The sequence below is a fragment of the Anser cygnoides genome, chromosome 3 (genome assembly GCF_040182565.1).
Source record: "Anser cygnoides isolate HZ-2024a breed goose chromosome 3, Taihu_goose_T2T_genome, whole genome shotgun sequence".
Classification (NCBI taxonomy): domain Eukaryota; kingdom Metazoa; phylum Chordata; class Aves; order Anseriformes; family Anatidae; genus Anser; species Anser cygnoides.
The window spans coordinates 37,733,705-37,761,685 of NC_089875.1; the positions used below are offsets into that span (position 1 = coordinate 37,733,705).

Genomic DNA, 27,981 nt, shown 5'->3' on the forward strand with positions numbered 1-27,981 from the left:
ATATTTTTATGCAAAGTATTATAGGAGTTATATTTGCTTAACACAAAACATGAATGCTAAATTAATTCATAGAGAAATATTAACAGCTCCTCTGCATATGCTCTACAATCTTGTTTCAGACTTTGTAAAAAGCATCATATTTTGTCACAACGTGCTTTATTTTCGTAATATTATATTAACCAACCTTAAAACAAAAATAAAAACAACTGTTGATCAAAATCTCAATTGACAGAATAAAGAATGATAAACTATTCGTGCTTTCTTCATGATATATGCAAGAAGGAATCCAAAGAAGGATTACTTTTCTCATAACAAGTTAGAGAAATTCTGATATAAATGATACTTTTGCTGTTTAACATTTTTAAGCTGGCAAAAAGCAAGCTCTATTAATTAGAAATATAAAACAAATGATCTCTTCCTTCTACTATAATAGTTTAGCCTACACTTACCCCACTGTTCCTGTATGGAAGAAAGATTAGCAAGTAGCTGCTCATGATACAATCGTTCAAGCTGAATGAACTTCATTGCCTTCTCATCTTAATGGAAGGTTAAAGAAGAAAGCACACATACACAAACATATTATGAATTATTTGCATTTGACACCATATCTGAAAGGACAGTCAGTACCTGAAGTTTGACATTATTGAATCAAAATGAATAATAGTTAGCATCTATATTTCTATGCAAGGAAGAAAACAATAGCAGACATGAATACAGCAAATGAGAACCAAGTAAGTTCCAAAAATGAAAACCCTATTCTCTTCAGCAGTTACCTATACCCATCTCTTGTGGCCAGCAAGTTTTTCTAGAAAAGAAATGAGCAAAAGGTTACTATGCTGACAACTGTTTTCAGAAAATAAAATCTGTGGTAAATGAAAAGCAAAACAATTACACAAATACTAGTATGCCTCTCTCAAGATATACAATTATATGTCAATAAACATAACTAACTGAAAATACAACTCCTCCTTATTGACCAGCTGGTGACAGTATTAAAAAAAAAAAAACAAAAAAAACTTTCCCGACTCAGACTCTACAAAGATACCATCCCTCTTTTGAACAACTGCATTTAACACTGTTGGACAGCTGAGACACCTTTTTTCTTTTTTCTGAAGATTCTCTTTACTTTTCTTCTACATGAAGAACTCTTTCCCCTCCCCTCAACATTACCAATGTATTCAGAAAGGTATACTGATAGTTTTTTAAATTCGCAATAGTTTAGGACAATTTTAGTTCCATCAGCCCTCAGTTGTTAGTTTTGTTTAAAGCTATGTTTTGTCAGCTATTTCAAATTTAATTCTACAATAGGATACACAGAGTAGGATATACAGTAGGATATACAGAGGATAGTAGTAGTCTGAATGAGGTTCATAGTAATATAGAAAAAAATCCATTATTCATTCTAATTAAAACACTAAAGTAATTATTGTGAATACACCATCAGTACTTGTTTTTTTTTTTTTAGCCTTATGCAACACGTATATAGCATGGCTTATAAATAACAATATTAATGGAAGAAATATTCCCTGCCTTCAAGATATCTGTTATTAGAAACAGAATTACAGATCAGAGAGAGAGCCTTACAGATCACAGCAGAAAACCCTAAATTATTGTTAAATATGCAGTTCTACACTGGATGAATTAAAATGGCCATCATGGATAATTAATACTATGCAACATGATAAAGTAAGTTCTTTATTAACCTCAGGAAACTGATGGCTGCAAGTACAGAAGGGATATCCTTCATAAATATGTATTATATTGTGGTGTTGAATTCCACACATCAGGTGTATACTGCATTTTAAATTTACTGTATTTTTCCATGGAGAGCCGTAATTCTTCTACAGAATTTTTCTATTTTTCTAAGTTGCATTATAAATATATATATATTTTTTTCTGATGGATGTTCTCTAAGATAGTGATGGATATTTTACATAACATATTTCTTTTAAAATATTGTTACAGTAGTTTCTCTGGTTTTGTACTCCAGCCTAATATATTTCGGCTAAATTTCAAGAATACCTTTCCGAGCTTCTTTTGCTTTGTTATTTAATCATTATAATTGCCCAGTTGCTTTATTTTGTTTGTTTTTACAAAGGTAACAAATTACACAATAAAGAAATAATCTGTATGCACAGATTTTTTTGAATTTATGATGCACCTTAGTGAATCATATATACCTTAAGGGCTTACCACTTGCCTCTTCTTTTTATAATCTGAACATTTTCATTCAAAAGCAAACAAAAAACCCAGTACAGGTTTTCTAAAAATATCATTTCACTTTAAGGTTTAATATTATTACTCTCTCCCAGAATTACTGAAATATGTCAGAGTAATTATTAGCAGTTCAACTATTAGAACTTGCTGATCAAACTTGTTTGCATTATCTATGAAGAAATCAAAGTAACCTTAGCTGTTTCCAGAAGCAATTACCCACGGTTTCCTGTGACAAGGTTCTGAAACTACTTCGATACGACTTTGACTAAATAGCATTTGACAAAGAACATGCTGCTATTGTATGCAAGTTACTGATCTCCCTTAGCTCAGTGTTTGGTATTTTTATTCTAATCTAGACACTAATAGCACCTATTCTAATCAACTGTTGTAATAATTTTGTTCTTGCAACGCTAGTGCCCTACTTGATATAAGAGAATATAAATCCTATCTGGATTGGACATATTCCCAGTTACTAGTACTTAGAACAAAACTTATCCCATAAAACAGATGTCCTTTGAAAACATTTTCTTACTTCCTTCTTTGTGCACAACTGCTAATGATTCTATCAGCACAGGTTTTGAAAGTGGATTTATTACTTAACTCATATTCCAGATGTCTGATTAAGAAGGACTTGCTAACATATTGTATATTCACTCATAGGTAAATTAGGGCTCTTACTTCTTTCTACCCCTGACCCACAACCTGTGAGTCAATTGTAAAGTATGTCTTTTATGTTTTATCATGACAGATTATTTAAATACCACGTAATTTTTTCAAGTAAAAGGATACATTCCTCCTCTTGAAAATAGGTCTCAGCTATCTGCAAAGGAAAAGGGCGGAAAAATTAGCATTCTCTATTTTTATGAGAGTGGTAAGGATATAGTAAGAACTTTTTATTATAGTTTTTAAACATCTGTTTTGTAGGTTTGTATTTAGTTTCAACAGAACGTAAGTGTTCAGACTAAGTGCATGTATTCTTATTCTAGGAAAGATGTTTAAAAAGAGTATCAAACAACAAAGAAATTCTAAGTCTACTCACACAAATGAATTTTCCCAAATGTTAGTTGGGTTTTATCTTGTTACAACAAGCACTTATTTCAGCTTTTTTTTTTAACAATCATATTAGAAAGTTTTAAGATAACCCAGAAGAGAGGCACTGTATTTACTGATATGAGATGGGTCAAAGAGTTTGAATTCTATTATTAACCATTGCTTCCTTACGTTTGACAGAAGTAATATTGTTGAGCTCTCCTGAGCATTACAGTGCCATGAAATAAAATAGAAAAGCATAGGCTTACTGACTGATGACAAAAGAACAATTTTTGGATCAAAGAAACTGAAAATATTACCTATTGCAAGATCAGAGACATACCAACAGGCTTCCTGTTTACAATATTTCAAATTTTAAGCATTGGAAATTCATGAGATAAACATAAAAGGACTGAATTTGTTTTTTTTTTTTTTCTTTTTCCCATGTTACTCCTATTCTGCCAGCAGAATCCAGACACCACCATTGCAGCAACCTTCTGCCACTTTCTTTCATGAAGCTTCTGTTCTGTGTTAAAAAGATCTAAGGACCTTCTGCTCCGTGTCAGTTCACTAAGCCTAGCACCTTGATATCTGAAGCTCTTCAACAACAGAGCAAGTCATGTAGTTAACCCAGATGGCAGCCGTTTGATATGCACTGTAGTTGTTATGACAGAACAAATCTGAGGCTTTTCCTCCTTAAATTGACATTTCTGTAATGGAACAATTAAAATTGGATTCATAACAAGACAGCTCTGCCAAAAAAAAGACCACTGGAAAGAAAAAAATAAAAAACAACAAAACCCTAAAAAAAATCACAACAGTTCTTCAAGACTTGTTCACCTACGTGGACACTGAGTTAATACAGACATGTCAAAACAAAGAAATACCATGGAGCTGACACAAGAAAAAAGAAAGTGGTCCCTAATGCATTATTTAGACCTTAAAGTGCTAAGGGGTTTTATTATGAAAAAAAAAAAAAAAAATCATTCCAAAGCAGCTACTGAGGTCCAAACATAAGAAAGACTACTTTGAAATAACATGTCACAGGAACATCCAAAATACTTAAAAATATAAGTCAGTCTCTAGCACTTGTAGCTTAAAAAAATTGTAAACTGACATTAAATGTTGTAACAGCTATCATCTTAGCCAATGGCTAGGAATTGAAAAAAGAGATCTCTGTGGCTAAGCATTCAAGATCTCTGTCTGTGACATCTTAAAATAAACTTTACCTTGGTTGCGTAATTTTGCAACTTTGATCTTTAATAGATCACTGCAAAAAGGAACAGTAAATATATGCTTACCAAGGCATTACTTATATTTACACTAAGGAGCTTTCCATACCAAGGACATGGGCATGCAAAGATTTGCTACAGCAAAGCTACGTATTAACTGCAGACTACTGAACTAGATTTACTAACCTCTTCCTAGTGATGCTTTTGCTTTCAGCCAGCTCAAATCCAAAACTACAAGCATGGAGGTGGCAAGAACTTCATGAAGAAAAGTCTAGTTCCCAGTTAGGAAACCATTTTTCTGTTAATCAGGTAAAGGTATCTTTTGTTGTTGCCTTTTTTTTCCCCTCTCCTTTCTCAGAACTGATATAAAGGACAAGCTCTTGGACTAAAATGGCAAAGGCACCACTTTATTAGTCTAGGCAACCAGCTGAGAGAAGGCAGTATCCAAAGACATTCGGAAAAATCAGAGTATTTTTAAGCAGAATCTAAATTTTGCTTTGTCTCTGAGTTGTTGATGGGGAATACTACAGAAAAGATAGAGCTGATATTCTGGAAAGGAAAAGGTTTAAAGCTATATAGGGAAACTAAGCTGGTAACTGAAACGTATTTCTTTCCACTCCTCTCTTGACAAGAGAGGAATCTTTTGAGATTTCAAACAGCAAAAACTTATTTGTGCTTGCCAGAAAACTGGGTAGACTTTCCAAGAAAGCTGATGAACACTGATGGATTTGCTTCTAAACAGAATAAAACAACAACAAAAAACCTCAGAAATAAAAACATGTCTTTCACACATTCCAATACAAAATGCTGAATATGTCTTAGGAAAAAAGAGAAGCTGTGTGGTTAACATGTTTGAGTCTAGAAACTCAGATTCTGTTTTCAGTTCTGTTGCAGTTCCTGTATGACTTTGAAAAGGTTGTTCCCTTTAGGGTTTGGCTTCCTCATCTACGAAGCTGTGAACAGATTTCATCTCCATTGTGGTCAGTGACACTCCTTAATGTTTGTGAAGTGTTTTGAAATTCTTGCCTTAACTGTATTGTTTTCCAAAGGAGACCTTTCTACTGACTCATGGACAAACACCAAATTAAACATGGCTACAAGTACAAATGGTTAACCCTAATGCTAAGTTTCAAGTAAGTTAAGGAACAACATAAAATAACTTCACTTGAACACAAGTATTTAAAAAACAAACAAACAAACAAAAAACCTATATCAAATGTGAAGTATCTAAAATTTGTGATATGGAAGAGAACACTCTCAAACCATCTCTTATCCACATCAAAGAGAACAAGGATGCAGGAGCGTCATCATAGGGAAGAAGCTTTAAATATTACAGTCACCCAAATTTCTGCAATAAGGATCATGTAACTAAGTCAAAACAGACACTGTCTCACGTCTCTCTCTAGCCCGTGAGAGGCTGTAGCCAAACAAAATGTTGTCCAGTCCATTCTCAGTCTGACAGAATCAGAATCAAACTATGTATTAATAGCGAATCAAGTTCTAGACACATACTCATTTTGCACTATGATCTTCCAAAAGAAAAACATACTTTGCCAGTTATTAAAAAAAAAAAAAAAAAGATTGCTTTTCAAATCACACAGTATTTCTGTTGGTGTTGCACATGTGGTGACTGTGCTGTAGATACTCAGGAAGCATGAATCTCAGCATTCACGCATGAAGTTCATGCTAGAAAGAAGTCTGCAACAGTAAAAATAATTACAGATATAAAACATAATTTAAACATCACCAGTCTTCTATTTACACCAGTGTCCTACAAAACATATTTTAGGTATTTTGAAGAGTTATTTTCCTAAATCTTCCCAACCCACTCTAGGACTTCATTGACTGGGGAAAAAATTAATATTGTCAAAAACTCTTCCACAGAAAAGCAAGTTTGATTTAAAGTGTGTAAGATATCAGAAAACTTACCCTTAAGTTTCAATTAACTGCAGAATATACTTTCAAGGTAACTTATCATTTAACATATATTAGAAGATATCTGCCGTGACCCTCTGTTATATATAGAAACTTCAAATTATTCTGTCCAGATATGAATATTGACATATGTTGAATTAACGAACCTTTTTCCTAATGAGAAAAAGTCTCAAATCACAAAGCTGCGTGCAACAACCCAGAATGATAGTACCTGATGCAGACACAGGGGCAGTATCTTTGAATCCATCTGCTCAACCTCTTCACGGAGCAAAGAGAAAAGGGACTGCAACGTTTGGTTTTGTTCTTTTTGGTGAGAATTTTCATTTGCTTCAACAGCACCTTCAGCATGCACTGAATCTGTATGTGTAACAAGAGTATTTTCCTCCTTGATTGCTGTGGTTCCCATTGAAGGAACTCCTTTGAAAAGAACAAGTATTTAGGTTAGAATTCAAAATGTCAAGCCGCATTTTTAGGAAATTTCAATACAATAGCTGTGAATAAAAAGCTAGGATCTGAAATAACATTCCTGCAAGTAAATAAATTATCAGTCTTGTCAAAACTAGTTGCAATAGGTCTGTCTCAATGTCAGCTCACCTACCTGAAAAGACAGACACACAATAGCTATTTTTGTACGCTACTAACTGGGATCCAATTTTAATGTGGGATGAAAAAACACCTAGTCTAAACTGTTTGATTGAGCGATTAAAGGAGACCAGGATGACCTAAAAAACAGTGTTGTGACTGATGTTACAGTTTTTGCAACACAGTTTTGCTCAGAAGGGACAAAAGAAGAACAAATAAATAGCAGGCGGCAGATAGGCAGGGAGCAGTTTGTGCGATGAGCGGGGGTTCTGGTGGTGGGCACCTATGCCAGGAGAGCGCCTGTGAGTTTGCTGGGACCAACTGAGGACGCACGGAGTGGCTGTCTTGGGTAGGCCAGGAGAATGTGAAATGAGGTTCTTGGTCTGTCTCTTCATGCCTGCTAAGGAACTTGTAGAGGGAAAAGCCCCAAAGAAGGAAAGGTTCCTGCTGAGAAAGTGAATTTAACCTTCTTCAGAGGATAACACAGCATCTCCTCATGGTGATGACAGGATCTTAAAGGACAGAAAGAAGTAGATGATGACAGTGGGAATTCTACTGTGGAAGACAGACAGGCAGGAGGATCGTACTGCTGGGTGGAAAGGAAAAAGCCCCTAAGTAGCCAGACTATTTATTTGGGAGTCCAGGAGACGAGCCATTAGCCGTGATCCCTGTTGGTACCAACGACACAAGGAAGCGTGAACTGAATTGAACCACCAGAACTTCATGCTAGGCAGAAAACCAGCACCTCCATGGTATACTCCCTCCCACTTCACTGTTGCCTGCCTACTATTTTTAGAGAAGTAAAAAGGGTGGGCACGCCCGTGAAGGACTGGCATGGTGAAAGACCATGTAAAGTGTAACAGTGTAAAAATACTACAGGAAAAAAATTTCTGGGTGCAAATCCCTGTTTTTTTCTAAAAATGAAAAGTTGCCAGCACATCGGAGGAGAGGTTCTTAAAGGACTGGAAGCAAAGGCAGGGCTTGATGGTTCCTTTTGAAAATGGAAAAAAGTCAGTGGTGGGATACTCCAGGGTGACAGGGACTATCATGGACCGTTTTTACTCAGTATCTTTACTTCCTTCTCCAAGTCAAAGATGGTCGATGAAATCTCAAACTGTGCAAATGATACTAACGTCTTTGGAGCCAAGGTGATGAAGTTCAGAAGGACCTCAAAAACTTGAGCAGGCAAAAAGGTGGCAGATGAGATGCAGTGTAGGTAAAAGTAATAAATCTATGAAAATTATCTAAACTGTTGCCTGTAAAATTCCAGTTTCATAACCAGATGAAAAAAAGTCAGGAAAGACCTTGGAGTCATTGTTGGCAGCTCTGTGGAATCATCAGCCTGTGTGCAGCATGTGCCAAAATAAAAACCAACAAAACATTGGACGCGACCAGAAAGGCTGCTGAGAACAAAACAGAAGATACAATTTTGCTGACTTGCACTGCCAGCATTTTGGCAGCACAGTTCCCATCTCTTATCTCAAGACTGGTATACAGGATTCACAGCAAGTACAGAGAACAACTGAAAGGATCAAAAATCTCAGAGTAAATTAGGAGTTAGGGTGCATCAGGAAAAACTATTACATCTGGACTCTTCACCTAGTAGAAAAGAAAGACGAGTGGGGACAGGGTAGAGACTTGTGAGGTAGAGAAGGTGGGACAAGCTGAATGGACTATACACCAATCTTGTGTTGATTAAACCAGCACAAGAGAGTAGGTGCTTAGCCAGAATCCACTATAGTTGATTCCTCCAATTCATGAACAATTTCTTTTCATAAAAATGCACTGAATTTCATACATTTATAGGACAGATTTTTTTTTTAATAAAAAAGTATAACAAATATAACAAATAAGTAAATAAAAAGGAAAAAAAATCCACTCACAGCTCCATAGCTATTTTTAGTCACCAAATGTGTTTGTGAAATTAAAAATTTACTGAAGTTATCTTCACAATTAATTAGACAACATATAAAAAGCAACTTGTATAGATGATACATACACCAAGACGCTGAGAAGCGCAGAATAAACTTTTATAAACTCAAGTTATGATGAGTATGTTATTCCCGAACTACACCCATTTTCTGGAAATCATGTTATCAGTTAAAAGCAGGATACATGGGGACACTGTGTCAAGCTAACCTATTCCCAACAATAAGCATCTCTTTTTGTAACCATCGCTCTTGTGCTGCTTCGGCAGCTCGAGCACTCAGCTGTTTCAGACTCCCTTGTGTTCACTGACACCCTACAGTGATGATTCAGGTTCGAGATTTAGGGCTTAAGAAAGGCATTGGCTTGTCTGCTGAAGGCTCTACCGTTCTATTTTTGGTTATTTACAAACTCTCTGTTGTAAACTATCCAGGTCAGGAGCACTAATAATCTCTGTGGGTGGCTGTTTCTGCAGGGCTTATTGCCAGACAAAATATGGGTGTAATTTAATATTGCTTTTTCAATATTAATGTACATCTCTGCTTTTCCAGTATTTATTTGCACTTACTGTGTGCCAAAAGCAACAGGAGACATAAATGCATGCAAGATGCAAACAAGAAGGTGTTTTTAGAGATAGACTGAAGGCTGTATTTAAAGAGACAAGTTTCTGTTCAGCACACGGTCATGAAATAAGAAAAGAGGGTCCACCTCTCTCTGGAAAAAAAAAAGCCACTTCAAACTGCACTTGATTAAGGAGTTAATAAACACCCGTCACATCAAAACACGGAACATGCACAATAGCAACTATCACAAAAAAAAAACCAACTTCAGTTTAATGTTATTTTGGTACCGCTGCTCTAATACATAGTTTATACACTGCATATTGTTCCTATATATAGTTGAGCTGTCACCCACTGGGAATCCAATTCTGCCCTCAGCTTACTACACTGAAGTTGAAGCAACACATCAGAGCCATTCAGGATAATTCTAAACCCAGGACAGCATTTGTGCCTTAGTAACAACAAAACCAAGAACGTTTCTCGTGGCAGTAACGCTTAGGAATATAATTTTATCATAAAAGTTTTATGAGGCAAGATCCCACTTCCTCTATTTATTCTCCATATTCTTAAAAAGGACACACACCACCACTTTTTCATGGAACTCAATCTTACTGTCTAAAGCAGATTTGAAAAAAACATATGACAAAAGACAGTTATGTATATGTCTGATATTTAAAGAAACAAAGATGCTTTTTTTTTTTTCACTTTGCAAAACATAAATACTGAAAAGCACACTTTGTTCCATACCAGAGTGCAACTAAAATCCTTTATGAAAAGGAATGTGGAGAAAAACAAACCAACCAAAAAAACACAATGAAACAGAAAATATCACCTCTTCAATGGTGAGAGCACTCATTTGGAATATGGCAAATACCTAAGTTCAAGTCCCTGACCTGCCAGACTCACAAAGTTTTTAACTGACATCCTTCTGTGCCCAACTGGGAGTGCCAACAACTCCTAAGACAAGGGGTGATGCAAACTTTCTCGTAAGTTTTCTAAAAGTTCACCAAAGCAGCCCCATGTCTGAACAAAATTCCAACTTTGACAGACCTTCTGAATGGAAGCAACAAACGCATTTTTCCACGTCTCACTTCTGCTTTTGTCAGTACTTCCAGTACATGAAATTAAGCTGCTCTTGCCACCTGCTTGAAAATGTCAGATGTGCAAGTATGTAGCATTTGCTACCAATTAAAGCTATCAAAATAAACTTACAGATACTGTCCTCTGTTTTTCAATTCAATTTTAATTGTCCTATTTGATAACATTAGTTTTGTCTCTCATCAGTAACAGAAGTTTCTAGTACACAACATTTATAATTTTTTTTTTTAAAACATTTTTGGTACTCAGTACCAGGAAGCTGGTTCAGACTGAGTCATTCAAGAACCATAACCCCTCCCCCCCCCCGAAGTATTTAAGTATTTTGAAAATACCTCATTTTTAAGAGGTTTTTTTTTTTTTTTAAACAGACAGAAGTATTGGGGGGAACATCGTTAAAGATCAAACTATAGCTGAGCAAGCTCAAAATCTTGTTTAGCACAGCAAACAAGTAAAATGACTCTGCTTGGCTCTCCATAAAATGTGACCAGTTTATAGTCATGTATTTAATTTGCTGCAACACCAAATCCATCCCAACCGCTTCACTTTCTCTCCCATCTTTACGCTACTTCATGAAATAAGTTGAATAATTACAGGAAAAGTGTGCGTTGCAGAATTTAACACCAGGAAAAGCAATCAAGTGCAAGACACCATGCTACACTATGTTCATGAATTACACAGTGTGATTTTACAATATGAAGTTACCAATTACGCCAGGGATGACCTTTCAGAAAAAGACAAAATTATTTTCAGGGAACGGGGATAATTTGAGATCCACATTTATAAAAATATACTAAAGCAGATGACGCTCCATGAATCAGTATCTCTATCTCACTACAGCAAGTACGATTCACTACAAGGAATCCAAGGATGAATAATCACTAAAGTTTAAATTTGTCCGTTTATAGTTACATCACATCTTTGATCACCAGTGGCCTCCTTACCGGATATATTTATTCGAAACTATTAGCGTACAAAAAGAATGGGAGAAACAACTAAAGTTGGGCGGCAAATTCACTGGAAGCCACTGGATTCCATCTATTCTCACCCAGGGAGATCCCGAATGGGCAATTTCTGGTGGCAAGGAGAAGACACTGCCAAACATCTCTCTTCACCTTGTCCTTAGAACTCTTATTTAGCAATCCTCTACTGACCACTGTCAGAGGCAGGACATTCAACAACATGGATCTTCAACTGCTACAGTAATTCCTGCATCTCTGCCACTGATTGTAGAAGCTAGGGTAACTGTAGCTCCTACACATTGCAAATATATACAGAAACATAACAGTCGAGTACTTGTAGTTGTTTATACTTCATAAGAAAATATTTAGAGGGTTTCAAACACTCTGCAAGTGGCAGTACTCGCTCTTTCTTCTGAAGTAAAAACATATGTTCAGAGTGGAAAAGGGACTTCTCTAGCGACCACCAATCTTCTGCTGAGCAAGTCCCGAAAAAATAAAAGGTAGGTTTCCATACTCCAAGTTCACTCCTTTAGATACCAGCAAGTGACTAGATACAGACGTGTTATTTACGTCAAACATCAGCTTTTCCAGATTTAACATTAACAGCGACAGTAACAGGTTTGCTTTTATAGAAAGAGAGGACGATTCATAACACTCTTCTATATCTATGAGTCAAAGCCAGCTCATCCATGATTTTTCAATAGTTAAAAATAAAAATTAAAAAATATCACCATAATACATGTCCTGCAAGTATTCAGTCTGAGATTCTAACTGGATTGTGTGACTCTCTGCTGTCACCCATTCAGTGATTTTCCTCTCTGACTATTCTCTCTCTGAATTGGCATAAAGCACAGAAAGCTAGTTTGGTTCTTTATGTAGAGCGATACTAGAGGGATACTCAAGAATTAGTTAAAATAGCTGATGTTAAAAATGAAAAAAGGAAGGTTCTCACTAAAATAAAGACATCTGCAACATCAAGAAATTGTGACAGTCACTGCATCGTGTGAAAACAGGAGAACCACCTGATACTAGATGATAACTAGAAAGCTTAATGTAAATTAACCCGTAGTCAATGGGAAATATGATATAATTTTGTATTTTGATCTTCCTACTGTAATGAACAAGGTTCTTTATTAATAAACTAGTTAGAGTTTGTTCACATGGATTCTATTTTTATTCCCAAGAAAACTCCTTAAAAAACTTTGCAGGCAGGATATTCTTCTCTGTTGCGGTATTCTGCATCTCTAGGTTTTTCAGGAAGTTTTCTTTATTTCAGCTTTCTGCCTTAGAACTGCCATCTACTGTGCACAGCTGTTTCTGTGGTACTTCTGCATCTGTTGATTGCATTCATCATCAAGAATACAAACTAGCGGAAACAGAATATGGGCAAAGTATAATTTTCAGTTTTTGGGTAAATTTATTTCTTCCTCTCACCATACTTCAGATACTTCTGTCCACAGATCTATATTACATTTCATTAACTTTTTTTAAAAAAAAAATTATTCCACTACCAGTCCTCAATTACTTCTTCCAATCCCTCTTTTGTTTTACTTTTCTTATCTTTTTATACATGAAATCTACAATTGCAAGACATACTCACTGATTTTCTTCATTATTTAAGGACAAATCATTCTCCTCATGACGACAGATTTCAGTACCCTCTAATCTTTACTACAAAACATATTTTTTCTCTTCTAGATCTTGCCTGTATGTACAAGATATGGAACACAAGCTTCCTTCCTTTCCCTTGCTTTACCTATTTTGCAGTCCCTTTAGATCATCATCGTTTAGCACAATTAGGCCACAGAAGAATTTTGGAAAGAAAAATGTATTTTAAAACTACCTATTATAAACTGCCGAATTCCCCATCTTCTCAATCCTTAGAAGAAAAAAATACATGGGAAAAAAAAAGTAGGAGTGACTCAGTTGTTCCAAGTAAGTTTCAAAAAGATACCAATGGGATGAAATACACTGATTTTAATTAATGTATTTGCAGCACTATGACACATAAGATATATGATTTATGGAATAATCCAAATATGCATAATGATGCAGACAAATCTTACTCATTCAAAAAGGGAATAAACATCTCAAATAAGAACAAGTAATAAACTTTTACATCTTCCTTATCGAATTCAGATCCAAAAGATATAAAGGAGAAGTAACATGAAAAATTGGGAGAAACGTATTTGTTGAGTGGCTCATTACCTGAAATGCAAATCCTAGCACTATGTATCAAGCTTTAAACAACCTAAGTAAATTCTGATGGCAACAGGCCAAAACCAAGATAGTTGATACTCATACCAAGATGTCAAATCTTGACTCTATATCAAGACACCAAGATCTTGCACTTCAACACCTAAAATAAACCAAAACATACTGCCTGAATTTCTGGCCATTCTGATTTGGAAGTCAGCCCAATTTCCATACTGAAACTGTGCACCTCCCTCTACTCATCCTTCGTCAATGTGTTCCATGTGTTACATAGCTCACTAATTCAAATACAGACAATGAAAACTTCTAGAATTGAATCTGATTTAGTACTATTAACACTCTAAAACATATTTTAGTGGAACATGAAAATAATTACTGTGGCACCTACAATATAACTTTCTTAACACTTCACAGATTAAAATTACAGTTTTATTATTTTAAGTAAACAGAATAAAAACATGTTTTTTAGGAAGTACCTTTAGATTTTTTTCCGGAGCTTCTTTTGCTTCTTGGACTTCTTTTTCCACCTTGCTGCTTTTCTATAACAGGCTTTTCCTCCAGCTGGGGGTCCATATGGACTTTTACAGATGTCCTTTCAGTCTCACTTTCCTTACAGCTTGGGGTACAGTCTCCACTGTCCATATTCTCATTATTGTTGATGCTGTCCTGCTCACCTTTATCCTGTCTTCCCATAGCAGTTCTACTACTGGTCAGAACCTCATTCCCATCATTGTCAAGTTGATTTTCATTTTCATCAGGTGAAGAAACCAAATACGAAGCCAAACTTTCCACCCTATAGTCATCTTGAAGATTGTCTTTGGAGTCTATTTGTAGATCATTTGGTGGAAATTCTCTGTCATCCATTAGAGCGTTACTTGTTGAACCACTTAATCCCCCTCCAGATATTTTTAGACCTAAAATATAAAACCAGAAGAAGCATTTATAATACATATTATGACAGATGAATAAGCTTGTGCTTAATTCCAAAAAATAAAGAATCACATTAGCTAAGCAATATAGTTTAAAGGTATGGGAAAATTGTTTCCAATAGTTGCCCCATTATAAGTTTCCAACCCGTTGCTCCATCATAAGTTTTAAAACAAAGCCTAACTACATACTAAAAGCTATCTGTGAACTTGTATTTTTATCCAGTTACAGTTGGTTCCAGTTAAATGACCAGTAGCATAGCTCATCTTCACAACAGTGCTCATGGTGTTATAGCTGAGGCAACAAGGAAAACACAAAGATAAACAAAAACCACCACCTCTGTTTAAATCCATGGCTAAAATAAAAGTATTCTTATTGTGTAAGATCATAGTTTGCCTGAAAAAAAAAAAAAACACCACACAAAACAAGACAGGAAGAAATGGAAGCAGAACTTTCATTTCTGTCAGTCACAGTACCATGGCAAACATGCAGATACAAGAATTAGATGAAAGTAAAACCTGTTTATTGACTCAAATTGTCACTTTATTTTCAAGAGAACATTCAACATGTCTTCAGTACACACACAAGCAGATGGTTTGTTAATAAAAAAACCTAATCCACCACCTACTCTCAACGGGGGTCAATTTTCCCTTTTAGTGAACATGCAGCTCTAATCAATGCTGAAATTAGGCACATGCTTACAGGAAAAAAGGATAACTCTTAGTAGCAAAGTTATGTGGAACCTAACAGAGAACTGTAATTGCGTTTGTTGCTTTCCTCAGCTTTTGGAAGCACAGCACTACTGCTGGTTTAACTTAGCAACTATATAAATGAAATATAATTTCATTACATACATCTAATTAGATTCATCTCACATATTTTAAATAGGAAATCCAAAAAATGGCAAGCACTCTTACATTACAAAAGAGCTTTGACAAGCTTCCTAAGGCAGCTTCCTATCCCTTCCTTCAAAGGAAAAGGCATTTTAGGAAACCTATTTCACCAAACTTTCCTCAGTTTTCTTCCCCAGTATATACAACTGATATAACTGAAATGCATGCTTACTAGATATGCAAGATACCATTTCATTTTACGTGCTAGAATAATTCAAATTGCAGAAAAATGAAAAGATACCTTAGACGATAAGCATTCTTATGCAACCTTTATAGTTGCTAAAAGCACTGGAAGAAAGAAAATTTCACTCATCTTAGAGAAGGACTAGGAGGAGGATTCACGGAGCTACAAGGCTGCTTGCTCTCACCTCAATCCTTGGAAGATGACGTAGCAAGTAATCCCGGAAACCATTTTCAAACACGTGAAGGACAAGAAGGTCATTGAGAGTACTCAGTATGGATTTATGACGGGTAAATAGCACTTAGCCAACTTACTAGCCTTCTGCAATGACATGACTGGTTCAGTGGCTGAGGGGAGAACGGTGTTTGGTGTTTACCATGACTTTAGTAAGGCTTTTGACACTGTCTCCCATAACTCCCTTATAGATGATCATTCAAAGTACGGGCTACATAAACAGACAGTGAGGTGAACTGAACACGGGCTGGATGGCTGAGCCCAGAGGGCTGTGATCAGCCAAATAAAGTTCAGCTGGAGGCCTGTCATGAGTGGTGTATCCTCAGGAGTTGACAGTGAGCCCAGTACTATTCATTAATGACTATTCATTAAGTACTATTCATTAACTTCATTAACGACCTGGGTGACAAGTCAACTCGTGGTAAGTTTGTGGATGATACACCAGAGGGTTGTGCTGCCATTCACAGGGACCTCAACAGGCTGGAGGAAATGGACTGACAGGAACTACATGCAGTTTGACAAAGGAAAATGGAAAGTCCTGCACCTGGGAAGGAACAGCCCCATGTGCTGATACACACCAAGGGCCACCCCGCTGGAAAAGCTGCCCTACAGAAATGGCACCTGGGCTTCTGGTGGGCAGCAACGGACCATGAACCAACAACGTGCACTCATGGCAAAGAATGCCAATGGCATCTTGGGTCACATTAGGATGAGCAGGTCAAGGAAGGTGATCCTTCCTCCCTACTCAGCGCCGGCGAGAGACAAATCTGGAGTGCTGGGTACAGTTCAGGGCTCTATGGAAAAAATACATGGACGTACTGAAGCAGCTCCAGGACAGGGCCAAAGAGATGATTAAGGGACTGGAGCATCCGTCAGAGGAGGCGAGGCTGAAGGAGCTGTGACTGTTTGGCCTGAAGGCTCAGGGGAGATTTCATCAACATATGTAAATGTGATAGGAGGAAGTAAAGACGAGTCAGTTTCTTCTCAGTGGTATCTAATGAAAGGACGAGAGGCAATGGACACAAGCTGCGTATAAGGAACACTTCTTAAACATAAAAAGAAGCTTCACCTGTACGCGCAATTGAAAACTGGAACGGGGTTGCCCAGAACAGGTTGTAGAGCTGCCATCCTTGGAGATACTTAAAACCCGACTGGACACAGTCCTGAGCAACCCACTCCAGTTGACCTGGCTTTAAGTCGGGGTGGGGGATGGACTAGAAAATCTCCAGAGGTCCCTTTCAACCTTACCCATCCTACACTTCTATGGCTGTGAGTGGTGGGATCTTTAATAAGATACAGGCCACATCATGAAGCAAAAACTCCTTTATCTGCTTTTTGTACAAGGCACAAAATAATTCTTAATTAAAATGTTCATATTAAAAATCAAATTCACTAATTCTGATGGGGAAAAAGGTATGACTTATGTTCTTTCACCAAGGACTCACTCAGATACTGTTCTGAAGCCAAATGTGTATGCAGAGCTGATCTAAGGAAATGGAAAGAAGGTGTCAATTCCAAGATTTTCTTCAACTTCTTTGTCCATTTGTACATTTTGCAGGGAACAAAAGGGAAGGGCACAGGACTGTAGAGGTGGAGAGGTCAGCACAGAAGCCATCCGTGCTCACATGCACTCTGGCTACTGCAACTGCTGTTAGCCATCTATGCTGGCTAGCTGTTGGGCGCGCAGCCAGCAGAGAGTTTCCAGCATTAACTTTTCCTAATTGTCCACTTCTCTTTTTTCACTGCTTCAGAGAGGGCTCACAGGCTTTAGTCACTCTCCATGACTGCCCTTTACACTTGTCCTAAAATTATTTCTGCTAGTATTCCTGAAAAGTTTATTTCTAAAGCACAGTCCTTAACACAACATCAATTTTGCTAAGCTAACAGGTGCCAGGAAGCGCACAAACATCACTTGGGTAGTCTGCCCCTTATTAGCAGGAGTTTACTTCTCCACTCGGCTGTTCCCGGGTCACTCCACCAAGTACTGCTCTACTGGTTCTACAGGAGCGGCGAGACACGGGCAGCTACACCTGCCCCCAGATACCACTTCAACCTGTGCGTGCTCTGCAAAGGAAACTGGAAAGGGAGCGTTACGATGACGGTGTGCCAGGTGCCCAGGGGTCTCCAAGCAGGATGTTTTAGGAGTTCCCTATAAGCACATGGAGGTGATGAGCCACAGCCAGACGGGCAATGCAGAAGCAAACTCAGGACAACGCAGTTTCTGCTTGCTACCCTGAAGGACTTGTTAGCCATTTCCAGCCATACCAGTCCTGCTAAGAAGTACTGCCTGTCCTTTAGCATACACGCACCTTAAAAAGTCAGTCTAGAAGATTAATGAATTGTACAAAGTGGGAAAGACGTAAGTTGTGTCTTCCTCTGGCAACCAAACAAGAGAAATGGCTTTCCTTGAGCATAAGACAAATAAGGGATCTCAAGAGGAGATAGATTCTGCAGAATCTATCTGTTCATTAGAAGTATGCTCCTTATTCACAGTATCACAGTACCACAGATTTCTAGGTTGGAAGAGACCTCAAGATCATCGAGTCCAACCTCCGACCTAACACTAAGTACTCCACTAAACCATATCGCTAAGCTCTACATCTAAACGTCTTTTAAAGACCTCCAGGGATGGTGACTCCACCACCTCCCTGGGCAGCCCGTTCCAATGCCTAACAACCCTTTTGGTAAAGAAGTACTTCCTAACATCCAACCTAAACCTCCCCTGGCGCAACTTTCGCCCATTCCCCCTCTTCCTGTCACCAGGCACGTGGGAGAACAGACCAACCCCCACCTCTTTACAGCCTCCTTTAAGGTAACTGTAGAGAGCGATAAGGTCGCCCCTGAGCCTCCTCTTCTCCAGGCTGAACAAGCCCAGCTCCCTCAGCAGCTCCTTGCTTTCAAGGAGAGTTAAACATGAAATGAAAAGTTAACAGAGGACAGACAGCAAGAATCAGAACCAGAATACATTCTTTACAGACACCAATACAATAGTAACAATATATAGATGGTAACTGTTCTAAATTGTTGAAAAAAATCCCAAATACCATGTTAAAGGTTTAATTCTTACTCATCCCAGCAGATGAAATACTAACTATTGCTGCCCTTCCCAGCTCAAGGATTAAATGGCACATCAAATAAAACGGGATAAAGCGAATTGCCCAAAGCCAATGAGGAATTAGTTTTAACAGCAATAATTAAAAACCAGGATGTCCTACCACTACTCTTTTGCTCCTATCAGTAGACAACAGCTTATCCTTTCAACAGCTAACACATGGAAAACAGAGAACTGAATGCATTTGAACAAGGTGTTTCCTACTAGATTGTGCAAAACGAGGAAAAGATGCTTTTGACAAGTGACATTTTATATAGAGGAAGCTAACTTGTTGATAGAAAATATTAAGTCATTTCCTTTCAACATAATATATGTGGCTATAATGATAGTCCCTCTCTAGCAGAGAGGCTGGAGAGCCTTTGCAGCTCATGCTGATCAACTTTTGTTTACAGTCTGAAATTCAGTATTTCTCCAAATAAAAGTAGCCTTTAAATCTACTCCTTTCTACAACCCTTGTGACTCAGAGGATGAAAATCCAAAAAGAGCTAGTTCAAAGAATTTAGAATAGTCTTGCACTTGATATTTTAACAGGATTTTTACCCCCTGCTGCCCCCCTCCCCTCCATGTTTTCAATATCGCTGTTAATCCTTTTGACACTGCCAAGGCACCAGGAAGTTACAGAAGCGCAGCTATATCCAGTGAGAACGAACTTGAGCTCTGCCTAAAAAATGCAACTAGAAACACTTATTTATAAACAAAACTGGAATTAAGCTCACTAGTGATTTGAGCTATATTTAAAAGACCATTCTCATGCAGTTATTCTATTTACTGTTTTGCCATTGAAATGAATTGTATGCAAAAACATATGAAGAAAAAAAAGTTTGCTTCTTGCCAGGCACATCCTTCCTCCCTTCTTTATTTGTCCAGAGTTGACATAAAAGCCAACACTGAGCAGAATTGTGCAGACCTGAATTAAAAAGAGATGATGAATGGAAGCGCTTCAATTTCAATTGACACACAGATTAATGCAACTGGCATATAAAATCATGGTGATTATAGTACAAATAAAAATAGGATGGAAAATACTTGCCAAGTGGCTAAAAGGAAGTCTGAATCGAAAAAATTAGTTAGGTTTGTTTGAATACAGACAGTACGTGTGTTACAGAAATACCTTGGCGCTCAGTTCCACTTGAAGTAAATCAATTTCAATTTTAAAAAGTCCATGCTCTTCAGTGTTTTCTTTCTTGTAGTTCATATAATTTCAGCAACTTTTTTAGTTGCTCATTTCTGTATGTGCATACAGTGACTTTCTTCCATCAGCCCTTACTAAGGAAACATTACCTTAAACAAAGCTGTTGGGATTGAACACTGGAAAAAAAAAAAAAAAAAAAAAAAAGGGAGAACCAGGATCTTTCCTGACCTGGCACAGCCAAAATTTGAAAAAGGCATTAATGAAAAAAAACCACCCTCATACTGACACTCAGCTCCTCCATCCTGGAAAGCTAATGGTTTTTGTGAACACTTACTGAATATATTGCGTAGTACTTCACTTACTGATCTCAGAAATATCTCACAGATATTCCCGAGATAATATAACAGGTGTTAAAGGCACAGGAGGATTCATTACACCCTACCAGACACTAATCAATTACAAACGTGTATTTTTCTTTTGTGCACAACACACACACACAAAGTGTATGCAAATAAGAGAACCTAGAAAGGTAAGAGTTTTAGAGGGGAAGGAACAGCACTGCATGTGGTAACAGTTGCTCAGCCTAGGAAAGGTTGCCATATGAACAACCAAGCCAGCTGTCAAGAGATGTGGAATCGACATTCTTTTAAAGAAGAAATTTAGCAACTTTTAATTTTAAAGACTGGTAAAAAGTAGATAGCACCTAGGATTAAGGGAATTTATTTTTCTTTAATGTTGTGTGACTTTTGTCCCTTATATATATGTTTAGTATTTTTAATATAAACAACATCTAGGACAACTAGTCCTAGAAGAAAAAAAAAAGTGCTGATACTGTTAAGAGGAAACTGGATTTTTTAAAACAATATATATTGTATATATATTAGAGAGTTGTGGCTTTTGTTGCTAGATAGAATAGAAAAAGAAAAAAGGAAAAGAGCTGAAACCGTATAATTTGAAGAATGACAAAACCTAACATGCATATTTCTTTGAAGAAAAAACAAATCTGATGATCTTTCTTATAGCCAGAGTGAAGATATATTATAGGACATGTAAATATTAGTATCTCATTTCATATTTATAAATAAATACATAGCAATGTGAAAACTATAATGGCCATTCAAAATGAAAATGTGCACAGCAAATTGTTATTATTGCAACTTACTTTCTGCATACAAGAAAGACCATTGATCTTATTTAACGAACAATTACGTTTACTTCCAAAATGAAGATGCAATGATGGAGAAACTCTAGGCAACACAGTAACTAGTTCTTTTGAGAAAGTGCAAGAGCAATTTCTCTACTACTGCTTGCTTTTTCCATTGATCTGCAACCCAAGACATCCCTGAAGAAATGTGGAATATTATCACCAGATGGCTTCAGAGTGTCCTCATTTCATCACAGCCAAGAATAACAGGGGAAGTATCAGATGCTGAAGATGTACTTGACCATCACACGATTTGCTGCAGATGGAAAGAGACAGCAGACAACAAGGGTAGGCATTTCATTCAGCCATAATCGTCTCACAAAGCCAGACCGCTTCCAGCTAGCAGAATCCTGCTCCGCACTGTGTTTTATCTGCAACACATAATGGTCAGAATCCCGCTGTTCTAAAGGAGGGGAACAAATTCCGTACATACTTCTGTTGTCCAGCCTGACATCCCTGCAGAAAAAACCTGCCATGCTGTGAGCACGGACTCTGTAGTAGGTTATCGCTTCACAAGAGAGTCTTATGTACAATCCCATTACTGGACAGCCTCACTACGAGAGAATCTCATTAACGTCCTTCTGACTGTTCAGTTCGCCCTGTGTCCTGCTTTGAAATAATGTACTAGAGGAAGAAAATATCTTCCTACATGTTTTCTGCTTCCATGTCAGATACATGCATCAGGAGGTCTCTCCTCAGACATGATAAGTCTGGTACCTCCAAGAGATACAGAAGCAGGAGTGGTTTATCTAATTACACTGAATTTACAAAACATCTGAGCATGAACAGCTTGGTGATTTGGCACTTTCCGACACTGAAGTGGTATTTCTCAAGTGACAGTGGCATTTAGCAGCATGACGATCTCTACATTTGTAAACAGCAGGAATGGTGAGGTTTTGAGAGGAAGTTCCACATGCTATTTTCAACTTCGGAGCTTCCCAATCATTCTGCTTATTCACAGCTTTAGTAAACAATGATAAACATACACTGCCAGGCATAATCTACTCTTCCACATTTACCATTACTATAAAAACATGTTTCAGACACCAGCCAAATACAAGAGGGTTTGTCTGGGAACAAATAATATCTGTTATTAGAACATATGACAGTTTAGATGAAAATTTCATACAAACAAGCTCTTTTTCAGCACTCAAAATGCACAGTGATCAGCCTTCCGGGTCTCTGAAAAGCTTCAGGTTCTAAGCTAGGACAAATTTCACACTTGTGTACACTGAACGGTATGAGAATAAAATGGGACCTCATCATTTGATGTGTTAATTTTTTTTGAGCTTGTCTGCAGCAAAGCACCCGAACGTATCTCGGGTAGGGGAAGTAAGGCAGTGAACAGACTGTGGTAGGAGGATGGAGAACCCTCATCACTGCAGCACTTGGTAAAACACTGATCAGAAGTAACCTATGTGTAACTACTCCTGCCTTAGGATAAATTAATCTCCTTTGAAGCTTTATGAGCAGAAGTAAATTTGCCTTTTTTCATTTTTGTATTTTCCTTCTAGTTGAACAACTCTCAGATTGTTGTTACACTTCAGAATATGTGCACAAATTTGATTACCAAGCATAAAAAAAAACCAAACTTCCCACTAGACAAGTTTATGCGTCTTTCTCATCTATGAGTAAAACTCGTTATAAATACAGTACTAGCTGAAAAAGAAACAGACACAAACACAGAGAGCATCACACATACCTGCCTAACAACCACCAACCAGTGTTTTCTATCAAACAGTTCCGAACAAGAAGTTTTGGTTACCTAGCAAAAGGACACTAAGGCATATCCTAAGATCTTCCTACGATGGGTACTTTTTTCTTGTTTAAAACAAAACAAAAGCCCAATCTAACTTTATGAGAACTGACCAGCTCAGCTTACTCTTACCTAAATCTTTGCTTTACCAGGACCTGAGAAATCTGCTACACCCTACCACATAAGAAAATGTAGCAAAAAAAAAAAATAAAAAAAATCACACGAAGATCTAAACTGCCCCACTACCTCAGGTAACAACTTTAAACATATACAAAAAGGCAGAAATGACAGAGTACAGTCCTTCAAAATAGAGCTGCAAGAAGAACTGGGTGATTACCTAAAAATTGCCCATCTGTGAAAGCAAGAGTGTTCAAGTGAGTGTTCAAGTGAGTGTTTCTGTGAGTCGAATTTCACACTGAAGTTAAATCCCGTAATTTTCACCTGAGGAATGAGCAAGTTTTATAGCCCTGATCAACACAAAGATAATTGGCATGGTCAAAATATTTAATTAGGTCCTAAATCACATTAAGGCCAGAAACAACCACAAACAGAATGGAAACTTGTCTATAAAATCTGTGAAACAAGTCTTGTCCGCGAGTATTACACGCTTGTGGCTTCTTTGTTATCAAACCTGCAGGCCCAACTGGAAGGCTAATTAAGATCAGAGCTAATTGTTAGAGCTTCAATAACTCTCGTCATTAGAAGATAAGAACACCCAGCAGCTCTAACAAACTGTTGCATCAGTCTGTTTTCTATTTTAGAAAGGAAGGATGGTTCAGTTGCCACATAATTCAGCGTCAGATACAAGCGAGTGATATCGAACCCTTTCTTTGCTCTGAACCTCTCACATGAGCTGGTCACACTCCTACATTCTCTTTAATGCATTTCTTAACTAGAAATTATTGATTTATTTCACAGGGGTATAGCAAAGATTAATACATTAAAAGGATCGTGAAGTAGATATTTTAGTAAAGGGCATACGTATGGTAAAGATATACACACATTTAACGTTCAAGTTTCTTGCCCTTAAATGCACACATGAGAACTTGACCACGTATTAACTTGAAGCATGTGTTACATAGATCACAGCCCCCCAAAATTACTTGCGGGTATAACTTGATTGAAATTAATGAAGCTGCAACCACCTAGCTCAGTGGTGAATTTAGCCTTGATGGCTGCTTGGGTTCTCCCCTTTCCAAGGGGAAGTTATTAAATTAACTCAATTCAGCTCTAATTGTGTAAATAGATGCTGGCTATATGAGCCATTTCTAATAATTTGCACATGCTTTTGATTAATAGATCTTGGAGAGATTTTCTGAAGCACACAGTTTTCAGCTTTTCTATTAGAATTTGAATGCAAGTTTGTAATACATCAATCTGTCAACAGCCAGAATTTTAATTTGTTTTAAATCACTTTTTCAGAAATAGTAGTTATCAAGACTGTTTTATGCAGTAGTTTCCATTAAAAAAAAAGCATATTTCCATTAGAAAGTCCCAAATAACACAAATATTAATAAAACATAGCATCAGTACTGTAAGAAGACACAAACTCATTTCATTTAAAAAACAAACCCAGATAGTTTATAAGGTACCATGACAGGAAGAGAGTTACAATTTACAGAGGCACTGCATGATTGCTATTTCATCCTTGTACTAATGATGTCACGTTTCAGCGCTAAAAGATTTTTAATAGTCACTCTTGAGTAAACAGAAATCCAGATATGAACCTAAGCAACCGCCACAACAATGGATTAAGGGTAATTTTATATGCCAGCAGTAATAAAATCTTGCTGGGATCAAATGTGTAAACTTTGCACTGTGAATGTCACTTTCTTTTACAAATACATGAATGAAAAAAGATGGCAAGATATTATTGAACAACTTACAATCTTGTAAGTTGCAGGACAGGTGCTCTCCAATACGTTTATTTTGATGAAAGTGACTGTGAAACACAGTTAACAAACAAACACCGGAACTGTGATGCCCTTACAGCTGAATGTTGGTCTAAAATGATGGACCATCATGCCCTCATTTCAAGACTGAAAGCATATGATTCTAAAATTCTGTGTTTCAATCATTAGGAAAGAACCCCCCAAAATGCACACTACGAATTTCAATATTGTTTCAATGACATATTCCTCAAGTGAGCCTAAAAATCTTCCTAACAGATGCTGATATTGCAAAGATAAATATCCGGATTATTCATTTATTTATAATCCCAAAGTTATTTTGAATTAATCTCAATTTGCCCTGTAGTGTAATATTTAAAAACAAAAACAAACAAAAAACACACAAACAAACCACTAAACCTATTCCACAGACAGAGAAAAGCAGTGTTAAAGCTCAGATTATAAGGTCACACATTAGCCATTCAGTCTGGAGAGAGGGAGCAGCTTATTGGAACAACCATAGAAAAAACTTCATGTTCCTAAGCAACTCTATTCCTAACAAAATCAAATGTGTAACCCACCAAAGTTTGTATACAGAAATATTTGACAATAACATCATTCATCCTCTACACTCCCCTTGTAAGTTAGCAATGCATTTTCAAAGACATCACAGTTAAACAATAAGAAGATAAATAAGTTAAAAACAAAATATATGAAAAAAATTGTTAGCATGAGAAACCCTTGAGCAAGCCTGCATTGCCAGAGTAATCAAAATAGACTTATGAAAACATACACACACAAACAGGGGTGAGTGAATCTGAGAGTGTGCAGAATGTGCTGCTGTGTTTGTATCAAAATTCAATGAAGAGGAATTCTGAGAGAAGTAAACAGAAGAGACGCTTATTGGAACGTTTTACTGCAGTCTACAAAGGTTTTAATAGCACTTTTTTTTTCCATGCGCACAAAAAAATATTTGCAGTACATTTACTGCTGCTGAAAGATGCCAGATTGATAGCCCTAGGGACTGAGTTTCTCTGTATACACAGACAGATATAGCACAGAGTGAGAAGGTTGTACCCCTGCCAAAATGCTTTACAATACACAGCTTATGCAACAGTCTTCACACCACAGAACCCTTGCTTCTCCTCTGAAAATGTTAAAAAATATTGCTGCTTAGTGTTCATTTTTAAGGCAAAATAAGATGTGGACACTGCTATTAACATCTGTAGGGCCAGAATTCAAGCCATCAGCTCATTTAAAATGTTTATTTTTGTGCTGAATGGCTCTGTTGTCAGCTGTGAACTTTGCTGCGCTGTTTGACAGGCTGGAAAGTCAAACTGCACCTGGTATGAAAACAGTTTAGTATTAAATAGAATGTTATTACAACAGAAAAGAGCACAAAGAAAGAGTGGTTTAACAAAGTTTTTTCAAATAAGCTTGTGGTCACTTACATGACCATACACCTAGTGCTCAGAAATGATCTCAAAGAACAAATCATTTAATAGCTTCACTTAACTGGCACTCTCCAGTGATCTGCACATTTGATCTAGGCCATTTTTAAAGGACAATAATTTCCAATTAATCAGGTTTTAAGTGTTGCTAATACTAGGCTGGAAGCTACACCGTCATATGGAGCACGCAGGCTTCCAAGGAACCTTGCTTGGACTCCTGCTTTCCTTACTACTAAAAGTTTAGCCAAACACCAAAAAAATACAAAAAACCAAAAAACAAATCCCCTGAGTCCAAGAGCCTAGCCGTTTTTCACCGTCAACAGATTACACATAAAATAGAAATAAGGTTTATAGAGCATAGTGGGTTTAAATGCAAAATTACTGACTTCATTATAAGGAACGATTTTCATTTAGTAGAAAGATTTCCAATAAAACCAATGGGTTGCAACTTTTCTGCAACTCAAACCAGATTGTGGCTCAGGATTAAATGCTACTTTAGCCCTTGGGACTTTTATTGTGTGCTTATATGGGATTGCAATAGAGGGACAGTGTAACAGGGGAACAGTACAAAACAATGAGTCTGCTCAATGATTAAAAAAAATAAATCTTCCTAGGGACTACTTCCAAACGTTTGATCATATTTTGCCACCTTCTGAGTGCAAACACTTACAGAGCTTTTGAAGAAAACTCTTATCGCTCTTCTACTATTTTCCTTGGTCACCATCCATAGTATTACAACAAGATTAATGAAATATGCTGAATAAAACTCAAGTGAAAACAGTAACTCTGTGACGTTCTGCATCTCAGCAAGGCACAGAATGGTTTCTGTCAATTCAACCATACAGCAAGTTACTTTCTTTTCATACTGTCGTAGATAACACATTTAAGGGATTCTTCCACCTTATTTTCTGAACATCAGTGCTATTGCAGGCCTTTCTTTAAAATTTGCACCAGAGGCATTGTTTGGTAACAGGTGAGCTTCAATATATGCATAATTTAAATAAGGAACAATCAACATTGACAGTAGATTTTAAGATCCAATTTTCCAATGATGCAATTGGAAATGCAAATATGATATGGTGAATAAAATAGAAAGATAAAGAGTTTCTGAAACAATGCTAGCAAACTTAATCTGTATTCTGAACCAAAGAGAAACATCTAATGACAAGCATCCCTACCAGGACAAGAAAAATTAAGATCTTGAAAATTTCTGTTCACACACCTTTTGTTCATGTGCAAGACAGAAATTCTATTGAACTTGTACAGAAAATGAAGCACAGACATACAGTTTGAAAAACTGAGATCAAGATGTATATACTATGACAATTTTCCCCTTCAGAACTGCTTGTTAATATTTACTAAGTGAATAATACATAGCACAATAATACTACAAGACTAACTCTTCAAAATTAATTTTAAAAATAAGTTTTCCATGGAACAAAATGAAAGT

The 27,981-nt window shown here is 36.9% G+C and overlaps 1 protein-coding gene across 4 annotated transcripts in view; it reads right to left on the minus strand.

Annotated features, from left to right (window-relative positions):
- Window positions 1–27,981, minus strand: part of CNST (consortin, connexin sorting protein) — a 55,476-nt gene that overhangs the window by 25,079 nt on the left and 2,416 nt on the right. For 2 of the 4 annotated variants that reach the window (XM_066995523.1, XM_066995524.1), the window contains 4 exons: window positions 14,229–14,666; window positions 6,625–6,830; window positions 3,007–3,037; window positions 450–536 (listed from right to left, as the gene is read on the minus strand). In XM_066995523.1, coding sequence (XP_066851624.1) covers window positions 450–536; window positions 3,007–3,037; window positions 6,625–6,830; window positions 14,229–14,616 — 712 coding nt within the window. In that variant the 5' untranslated portion in view covers window positions 14,617–14,666. Of the gene's footprint in view, window positions 1–449; window positions 537–3,006; window positions 3,038–6,624; window positions 6,831–14,228; window positions 14,667–14,870; window positions 14,958–21,393; window positions 21,418–27,981 lie in introns of those variants that run through there. The other 2 variants (XM_048052103.2, XM_013202145.3) reach the window with 2 other exon arrangements.